At 44.1% G+C, this 10,290-nt stretch overlaps 1 protein-coding gene across 3 annotated transcripts in view; it reads right to left on the reverse strand.

Annotated features, from left to right (window-relative positions):
- prpf38a (pre-mRNA processing factor 38A) overlaps positions 1 to 9,347 on the reverse strand; it is a 35,731-nt gene extending 26,384 nt beyond the window's left edge. For all 3 annotated transcript variants that reach the window (XR_014619388.1, XM_084307635.1, XM_084307634.1), the window contains exons 1-2: positions 9,157 to 9,347; positions 3,376 to 3,535 (exon numbers count right to left, since the gene is read on the reverse strand). Coding sequence is in view for 2 of the 3 variants with exons in the window: in XM_084307635.1 (XP_084163761.1) it covers positions 3,376 to 3,535; positions 9,157 to 9,286 (290 nt within the window). In the remaining variant the exon portion in view is untranslated. The remainder of the gene's footprint in view (positions 1 to 3,375; positions 3,536 to 9,156) is intronic.
- Positions 9,348 to 10,290: the final 943 nt, after the last annotated feature.

Below are 10,290 nucleotides of genomic sequence, written 5' to 3' on the forward strand. Positions count from 1 at the left end.
CCCTTCAATTCTCCCCTCCCCTGTCTCGAACGTTGCTAGACTATGCCTCCCACTGGTCGGCTGTAGTGAGGATAGAAGCCTTGCATCACGCGTCCCCTCCGGTACACGAGGAGGCAGCTGTCGCATCTTTTCACCTGCACAGCGCGATCTCTCAGTGGCGAGGAGTAACGCGTGGGAGGCTCACGCTGCCCCCCGATACTTCCCGATTCTGCTGTACAGGCGCACCAACCGACCTGTAGGAGTCGCTGTCCACAACGTCCAATCCCCACCCACCGGCTTTCCCACCCTCTAACACTGCCAGTTGTGTTAGTATGACGACCGGCCAAGCCGGTAGCAACGCCGAGAGCTGGGCTCGATACCAGCATCTCCTGCATTAGTGGCGAGCACCTTGCCAACGGCGCCACTCAGCCGCCCTATATTCTGTTATTTTCTTAATAAGAAAGATATTTTAGGTTTTTGCCGTGGTATAGTTTTAGAACCGGTATCATGATACTTAGGCTGGCATCAGTATTAGGGCTGCCTGCAACTAATGACTATTTTGGTAGTCGACTAATCTGTCAATTATTTTTTCGATTAGTCGACTAATCGAAAAAAAATTATATATAAAAAAAAATATATATATACGGTATATATATATATATTTATTTTTTTGCACTACCTATCTTTGTGAAAGTGGCTTCTCAGCTCTGGTCCAGCTGAAGACAGAGCAGAGGAACAGACTGGACATTGAGCATGACCTCAGAGTTGCTTTGAGACTCTTGTCAGGACCAAACAACATCCCCAGTTATCCCATTAGTTCCCCCAAACTTACTGTCGGTCTGTTATGTTAAGCTAAGAAGTCTTCAGCTGGCTGGACCAGAGCTGAGAAGCCACTTTCACAAAGATAGGTAGTGCAAAAAAGAAAAGAAAAGAAAAAAAATATATATATATATTTTTTTTATGACTAATCGACGCAACAATTCCTCGTCAACGTTTTTTTTTTATAATCGACGTTGTCGATTATGTAGACTAATCGTTGCAGCCCTAATTAGTATTGAAGTCAAATTGTTGGTATCGTGACGACACAAGCTGAGATTAGAGACTACTTTGTAACAACATCTTATGAGTCATACATAAACCTTTATCTGCCAGGGATTATTCTGATCATATACCCCTATCTGTACCTAGGTGACCGGTCCTTCCAATTTATGGCCTACCCTTTGGAACACCCTCCCCCTTTCTATGCGTTCACTTGACTCCCTATCCACTTTTAAGGAACAGTTGAGGGGAGCTCCAGTAGCTCACCACGTACCGCGAGTGCTATTTCAGCGCAGTGGACAACCGTGCTCGTCACGGATCTGGGGCTGAGCGCGTTCGAATCCCGGACGGCAGCCGTGCCTTTCCCAGAGTGTCTTCCCCCCCATCTGAACCCTTTCAGCCTGCTTCTGTCGGTCGAACTTGACCAAGTATGAATGCGAAGAAAAAAGCGATAAACGCTAAAAAGAACCAGCTGACTGGTCAAAGTTAAAAAAAAAAAAAAAAAAAAAGGAACAGTTGAAAACGTTTTTATTCAGACAGACTTTTAAATAATTCCTGGTTGTATACGTTGTTTATTTATTTATAATTGTTGTTTTGTTTTTAGGTTTTTAGTTGCACTCATATTTAGTTATTTAATTGTAATTATGCCTATGCTTACGATGTGTCAGAATTGTTTTATGTGTAGTGCGTTCATCTCTGTTGCTATGTTTTACTTCTGTGAAGCACTTTGTGATTTTATCTGAGAAAGGTGCTATACAAATAAAGTTTACTTACTTACTATCTGCCACTGTTGAAAGTCTATGGAGATGTTCCCCTTCTTTGCAGGGCTATAACTTTTTTAATTGTATTGCTAAATTGACATTACTATGGCCCATTCAACGTCAAGTATCTATCGTTTAGGATGTAGCAACGTTCTACTTTTTCATTCACATATTCATACTAAAATATGGTCTAAAGTATAAATATGTTTTTATCGTTTTCTGCAGCATTCTGCAGAGCGTGATTTATAGCCCTAAATGCATTATATTGATGATCAAATACAGTTTGATAGCGATCAGCGCCAGATAAAAAATTTCAAATGTACGTGCTTCTAGAAGTTACTAATCATCATCTGATGTTGACCGGATGGGGGGGGGGGGGGGGGGGGGGGGTGTCGTTTATAATTCCGTGGCCAACGTTAGATGATTGTGGGTGATATGATCATCAGAGCAGTTTGTATCGAACACGGTAATAATAAACGCTGAAACTTACCCCAGTCTCCTCGGGCCGTTGGGCGATCAGCTTGGAGTAGACAGTTTTCTATTATGGGATGTTGATCTAGATGAACCATTTCCAGGTTGTATAATACTATATATGTCCAAATAACGTTGTTTATTGAGTTAGGGCGAGCGATTGATTATCCAGTGTGTCGAGATGGAGCCCGGGAGCTATAGCGAGTGGCCGGACCGAATTTGGATGAGCACCAGTTTCCGTTTCCGGTTTGCTGTTTGGGCGATCCGCCGATCGGCCACCAGATGGCGCTCTTGAACCGTTGGAGAGTTGAGAGGAGATCAACAGGAGATCTCAAGTCTCCGCGGGTGAAATATGATTGCCATCACAGATTTTTGAAATATTGATCTCAATGACGTGTTACGGCGTCATTGGCAGATTACGCATGGCGGAGAATGACGTGTTAACTCGTCCTTGGCGATTAAAGGGTTAAAACCGATGACCCAGACAATGGTCCTCATTCTCGAACGGACATACAACGGACATTTGTTTTATTAGTGTGTGAACGTATACTTTTATACGTTGCTCCAATTCAGTTGAGACAATATCCTCCCCCAGTGAACTAAGCCATTCTGATTTGACTCGCTCCCTGACGTCAGTAGGTGCTGCTGATCTGCATAACTAACGCCCCTCTATGGTTGTTGCGCACTCAACAGAGTGCGTGGAAATACTGACACTACCTCAAACGGGTTGACATGGCGCGTGTGCCAACAGAGAGAGCAGAGAACGAGCGAGCGAGAGATAGAGAGAGGGACACGGAGCACCCCACACCCGTGTTTGAAGGTACACTTGGTTATGTAGGACTAATGATTAAGTGGCTGATATATCAAAAGACTGAATTAATTATTTATTACGGGTTTATTGTAATAAGGGGTAGGACCTGATAAGCATCTTGCTTCTTCCTAATTCCTTTTCGGAAAAGAGACAGTTTTGTTTATTATTTTTATCTTACTTTATTATTCGTCTTTCACAGCAAATTATCTTTGCATTTTTTGTTATCGTTGTTTTCGATTATTTGATATTGTTCAAAATAAACCGTTCATTCATTCATTCATACGTTTAAACGAATCACCCGCTGCCCATACGTACTTGAAGTCCTCATTCTTGATGAACTCCACGATGATGTCTTTCTCCGGCTGGATCTGCAGCATCTTCAGCGTGAGGCAGAGGTGTGGCGTGGGCTTGATGTTCCCCCCGAACACTCCGCCCACAAACTTCAGCTCCATGGCCTTGTCGACCACCAACTCAGCTGTGGAGACGAGCAGAGAGCTGGATCACTTCTGATTTCATCATCTGATTTCTGTGTGCGGTCAAGTGAGTATGTGGTAAATAATACAAATAAATTATGATTTTCTTTTATAGAGTACACTTTAAAATGCAATGTAATCTCAAGGTGCTTTAACGTGACATACTAAATAAAGATAAAACATAATAAAACATGAAAAAGTAGATCAGTTCCATGATACGTGGCTGCGTTGTGCTGAGAAAGAGGTGGAGATCTGTATTTATTAATGCCAGAGCCGAGAATCCGGCCTCACAGGGGTATGTTGGTGCGAAGGGGACACGCTTTCTCAGCGCAGCATTACACAGCACTGGGTACTCGTTCCGGACTGATATCCAGAACTTTGCGAGGGCCTGTCCAGTGAACTCGACTCTCAGTAGCTCGTCACACGAAAGATCAATGATCAATCTGTGTCCGACTGCCTGTTGCGTCATGCGTAATGAACGGATATTGGATCCAGTAAAATAGTAACATTTTAAATAGTTCCGAAATTGTTCAATGAGCCGTTCTATGTGGCTACAGATGATGGGCTTCAAATAATTCTTTGCAAGTTCAAGTTCAAGTTCAAGTTCAAGTTCTTTAATAGTTGTCATACAGAAGTACAGAATACTTTCATACAAAATGCTTCTTACTGTTACGCTCCAGAGACTGTGCTAGACAAGATAGTATCAAATAACATAATAACATAACAACATAATAACATAATATAGCATGAATTTAGAAGAAGAAAATGAGGTCACAGTTGTTCGGTATAGACATATGTACAATGTTCTGAGTTACCATATAATATACAATACACAACTATGCAGTGTACTAATGTACAGTACTATCTAGTGCAAAGCAGAAATGGGATGAGGTACAATTTTAGGTACAATTTACAGTAAGGTGTACGAGTTGTAGTGCAATCCTTCATCCATAAATATAAAGTGTGGGGAGTGGGTGCTACAGTGTGTTTGTTTAAAGTGGGTGTGTGCTATAAAGTGTGTGTAGTGGGTGCTACAGTGTGTTTGTTTAAAGTGAGTGTGTGCGTGTGGATGTGTGTGCTATGTGTGTTTGGTGGTTGTTGTTGTGTAGTGTTCATTCATTGTTCGTTTAGCAGCCTGATGGCCTGGGGATAGAAGCTACTTCTGAGTCTTTCTGTGCTCGCCTTGAGACTCCTGTATCGCTTGCCTGACGGCAGCAGTTCAAAGAGGCAGTTGTTCGGGTGGCTCGAGTCCTTAATAATTCTCTTAGCCTTCCCCTTGCAACGCTTGTAGTAAATGTTCTGGAGGGTGGGGAGCCCCCCTCCAATTGTGCGTTCGGCTGAACGTGTCACTCTTTGTAGTCTGCTTTGGTCTTTTGCAGTGCTATTCCCAAACCAGGAGGTGATGTTGCCGGTCAAGATGCTCTCTATTGTACATGAGTAGAAGTTCTTAAGGATCTTCTGGCTGACTTGGAACTTCCTTAGGCGCCTGAGGAAGTAGAGGCGTTGTCGTGCCTTCTTCACCACACTGTTAATGTGTATGGTCCATTTCAAGTCCTCGGATATGTGGGCTCCGAGGTACTTGAAGCTGTTGACTCTCTCAACCGGTGCCCCGTCGATGCTGAGGGGGCTGTAGTCCTTGACCCCCGACCTCCTGAAGTCCACAATCATCTCCTTTGTTTTGCTGACGTTCAGGGAGAGGCTGTTTTCCTGGCACCATCCCGCCAGGACCTTGACCTCTTCCAGGTAGGCCCTCTCGTCGTTGGCAGAGATCAGGCCCACCACCACTGTGTCGTCAGCAAATTTGACGATTGTATTGCTACTCCGCTGAGCCACACAGTCGTGTGTGTACAGGGAGTAGAGGAGGGGACTCAGAACACAGCCCTGGGGGGCCCCTATGTTGAGGGTGATGGATGAGGAGGTGCAGTTGCCTGCTCTCACCACCTGGGGTCTGCCAGTCAGGAAGTCCAAGACCCACTGGCAGAGGTCATAGCCCAAGCCCAGGTCCCTGAGCTTGGCTATGAGTATGGAGGGGACTATGGTATTGAATGCCGAGCTGTAGTCGATGAATAGCATTCTCACATAGTTCCCCTGCCTCTTGTCCAGGTGTGATGCTGCTGTGTGCAGCACATGGGATATGGCGTCCTCCGTGGACCTGTTGGGGCGGTATGCAAATTGCAGGGGGTCCATGTTGATGGGGAGGGAGGAGCAGATGTAGCCCTTTACTAGCTTCTCAAAGCACTTCATGGCTATGGAGGTGAGAGCTACAGGGCGGTAGTCGTTGAGGCAAGCAGGCTTGGATTTTTTGGGTACAGGGATAATAGTGGACTTCTTCAGGCAGGTGGGGATGACAGCCTGTTCTAAGGACAGGTTAAATATGTCAGTGAATACTGGGGCCAGTTGGTCGGCACAGACTTTTAGGACGCGGCCGGGGATGCCGTCCGGACCTGCTGCCTTCCTGATATTCACTTTTTTAAAGGTCCGCCTCACCTCATGCTCTGTTACCCTGAACACTGCGCCTCCATCAGCAGCCGACCCCCCCCCCCCCATTGCCGAGGCTTGTGAGCTGGTGTTGTTATTACCAGCATCAAACCTCGCATAGAAGGTATTGAGGTCGTTTGCTAAGGAGATGTCACTGTTCAGTTTGAGGGAGGCGCCTTTGTAGTCTGTCATCGTTTTGAGCCCCTGCCACATAGCTCTAGAGTCAGCTTGTTCAAACTGGAGTTCAATTTTATCCCTGTAGCGCCGTTTGGCCTCTGACACTGTCCTCCTTACGTTGTGTTGCGCCACCTTGTGGTCGTTCATGTTGCCTGCCACTAGGCCGTCATTGTATGCTTTGGTGCGCTCTCTCAGAGCTTCACGGACGGATTTGTCTACCCAGGGTTTTTGATTTGGGTAAACTTTCATTTTGGTAGTGGGGATTGTTTCTTTCACCCTAGTACAGACATAGTCCAGCACTGTCTCCGTGTAGGCATTAATGTTATCTGTGTCGCGGAATACAATCCAGTCTGTGTTGTGAAACACTGACACTAGTGTATCCTCTGACGTCACATCCCATTTCTGCACCTCTCGCGAGACTACGGGAGTACTTTTAATTCTTTGTCTGTACTTTGGTGTAAGGAAAATGGATGCGTGATCTGACTTGCCAAAGCCACTATCAGAATGAGCCTTGTAGCCACCTGCAACAGTCTGTTCCTCCAAAAAGCCATCAAGGAGAGTAAATACCGCAAAATCTCCGCTGATTATCCTGGAGTGCCACAAACATAGTTTCTTAATCCAGCTCTCCATTTGAGCTGCGAGTCCAAAAATGTCTGTGTCCCGACCGCGTGTATGCCTTCTACAACAGAACTTCGTTTCCGCGTTCGAGTTTTGCGCTCCGATTGGCCAGGTCATGAGACATGTGCACCAATCGTGGGACAGCAAGTTCTGCGCCTATTCCCGGGTCTAACAGCCTGCAAACTACCTGGCGTTCTATCGCCATGCTCCAAGACAAACTCTACTAACCTTAACCAACTTCGAAAGAGTGCCTAAGCTTAACCGTCGGAATCAGGGCAGGCGTTCTATCGCCCTGCTCTAAGACAAACTCTAACCTTAACCAACTTCGAAAGAGCGCCTAAGCTTAACCAGTGTAGAAACTTGCGGTCCCATGATTGGGCGTACATGTCACATGACCAGAAATGACCTGGCCAATCAGAGACGCGGAAACAAAGTTCTGTTGTAGAAGGCATTCAGGCGTCCCGACCTTGTAGTCCCAGAATCAATGCATTGAGTCGGTCAAAGATGTCGGCTAGATAAGAATAAGAATAACAATAAACGAAGCATGTAGTCATTTTTCGTTGACTGTTGCAGTTTTCAGCAGTTTTCTCTGGTGCAAAATGGCTTTTTCTTTCTGAAAGAAAGGTATCTGTTCCGTTTAAAATTCAGCATCGTTTCCAAGTGCCGCTGTAATTTACTTGTCTTTTACTCCGTTTCATAGTGCTGGTCTCGCTACTACTAGATTCCGCCTAACTTTTGCCAGCATTTGGAACACATGGCCAAATCCATTGCGAGTGTCCAGGTTACAATACCTGTCCTAAATTAATCGAATCAGCTCTATATGCTTGGACTGGGAAGGGAAGGGAAGCCGTTTTACTACAGGTATGTGTGGTCTAGTTAGTAGACAGTGATGTGGTGGCAGATAAAAGGTTGTGTTATAAACTCCAATCTGTGATTAGACACCAAGAGAAAAATAAAATATATACACATTCTGAAAATCTGACTTATTTAATGGTTCATGTTCTTTTGTTGTAAGTAGTTTAGCTGACAGTTACACTGTACATGGGTGTTATGGTTATAGATAGGGCTGCAACGATTAGTCGACATAATCAACGACGGCGATTATAAAAAATCGCAGACGAGGAATTGTTGCGTCGGTTAGTCATTAAAAAAAACAAAAAAATCCGATTAGTCGACTAATCGAAAAACAATTATATTTTTTAAAAGAATTATTATTTTTTAATTTTTTTGCACTACCTATCTTTGTGAAAGTGGCTTCTCAGCTCTGGTCCAGCCAGCTGAAGACTTCTTAGCTTAACATAACAGACCGACAGTAAGTTTGGGGGAACTAATGGGATAACTGGGGATGTTGTTTGGTCCTGACAAGAGTCTCAAAGCAACTCTGAGGTCATGCTCAATGTCCAATCTGTTCCTCTGCTCTGTCTTCAGCTGGACCAGAGCTGAGAAGCCACTTTCACAAAGATAGGTAGTGCAAAAAAATATATATATATAATTGTTTTTCGATTAGTCGACTAATCGGAAAAAAAATAATCGACAGATTAGTCGACTACCAAAATAGTCATTAGTTGCAGCCCTAGTTATAGATATGGGGGATATCTCACTTTAAGTTTCACAAATAAACCTCCATCCATGCGTCCCTGAGATAATGTGACCAACTAATGTCCAATAATCTGCTGTTCTGTTCAAATGCCTGGTGCAGAACATGTTCTGTTTTACAGTTCTCTTCCAGTATGGCTGCTGCCTGTAACCATTGGTAACCACATTCAAAAGAAAACACATGATTTCTGTGCAGTGATAAGAGTATTGATTGAAATTGATTGAAAACTTTATTAACAGATTTCAGAATGGGTACAATACAGTACGGCTCAATACACACAATTGTTAAGGGGATGCAGACCAGAGAAAGACTTTAGTCTTGTTTACATCAGGGTCCCCCATTTTCAATTCATCATAACATATATGACATACAGTAGTTACTAGGTTAGGTAAAACGTTAGATACATCGATACATTGCTCTACTCTGGCCTGCTCACAAGACACCAACATGTATATTATGTCTTTACAACAACAGCCGTGTCTCTTCCAACATGGAGGACAGACAATTTATGTCACAAATGTATCAGTACTAAATACCTGTATGTCCCTATGCCATAAATGTCATGTATGTTGTGTATGTCATAAATGTCGATATGAATTGAAAATGGGGGACCCTGATGTAAACAAGACGAACGTCTTTCTCTGGTCTGCGTACCAATTCTGCAATCTGTTAAATAAAGTTTTCATTCATCATTCAGACGGGCCCCAGCCGAAGGAGGCTGGCTAACCTGCTGAGCTAACGTCTCTCTCTCACCCGTGAGGCCGAAGCATTCCTCTTTCCAATACTTAGACTCGTAGATTCGCGTCCTGATGATCTTCTCCACCAGATACTGCGGGTTGGTCCCGTGGATGCTGTTGGCATCTTTCACGGTTCTGTTCGCCATGTCGGTCAGAAGTTAATAACGTGTGAAATATTAACGCGTTCTAACCGCCGCTCTGTTTGTGTCCCAGAATGCCAAGTGCCCGCGATGACCACGTGACCGCTGCTGGCACGTTCTCCTCCAATCACAGGCTCCCGTCTCTATCGCGAGAACTCTTCCCCCCCTTCTTCTTCTTCTCGTCCCAGATGTTTGTACCGGAAGCCGTCTCGAAGACACTCTGACGTCGCGAGACCGCCGCCATCTTGGTATTGGGGGGAAACGAACGGATTTCTACTGATCAAATGAATGCGTTGAGCTCCGTTTTTATTACATGTTTTATCACATTCTTGTTCATTTCATAACCTTTTCATATATAATTTTGTTTTGAAAGTATTGAGGCCAACATGGCATTTCACTATTTTCGAAAGCCTTGCTGGAGGCGTGATTCTTTTTTCGTAGCCGCAGTTTGCGAAGACGCTCTCTGATTGGCTAGCCCGCGTACAGCGAAAACCCTCTCTGATTGGTTTAGCTCCGAAGGGCTCTTTCGCCTTGTATATAAGGGATGGGCATATTTTAGAATATTTTTATTTGTATTTTTTACTTAATTTTGTTCATTCACGTATATATGTTTAAGGAAACCAACAAACAGTTATAATCTTACACATACATGTGAAACAAATATGTAAAAAGATAAAAATAAATAAAAAATTCCTTCCAATTATTAATAATTTAAGATACATTTTTCTCATAGCTACGAGTAATTGATTACTCACTCACGCCCATCCCTTGTACATATATATTCTCTGCTTCGAAGTGGGTTATGCTTAGAGTTAGCAGAGAATATATATGTACAAGGCGGAAGAGCCCTTCGGAGCTAAACCAATCAGAGAGCTTCTTCGCAAACTGCGGCTACGGGAAAAAAAACACGCTTCCTGGTGGCGTGAATACTTTCGGCAACCAACATGTCCTTCCGCGTTGCTCTGATTGGCCAGCGATCGGCCAGCCCTCTCTCGGGAACGAGGTTAGCC

The sequence above is a fragment of the Notolepis coatsorum genome, assembly GCF_963971535.1.
Source record: "Notolepis coatsorum genome assembly, chromosome: 2".
Classification (NCBI taxonomy): Eukaryota; Metazoa; Chordata; class Actinopteri; order Aulopiformes; family Paralepididae; genus Notolepis; species Notolepis coatsorum.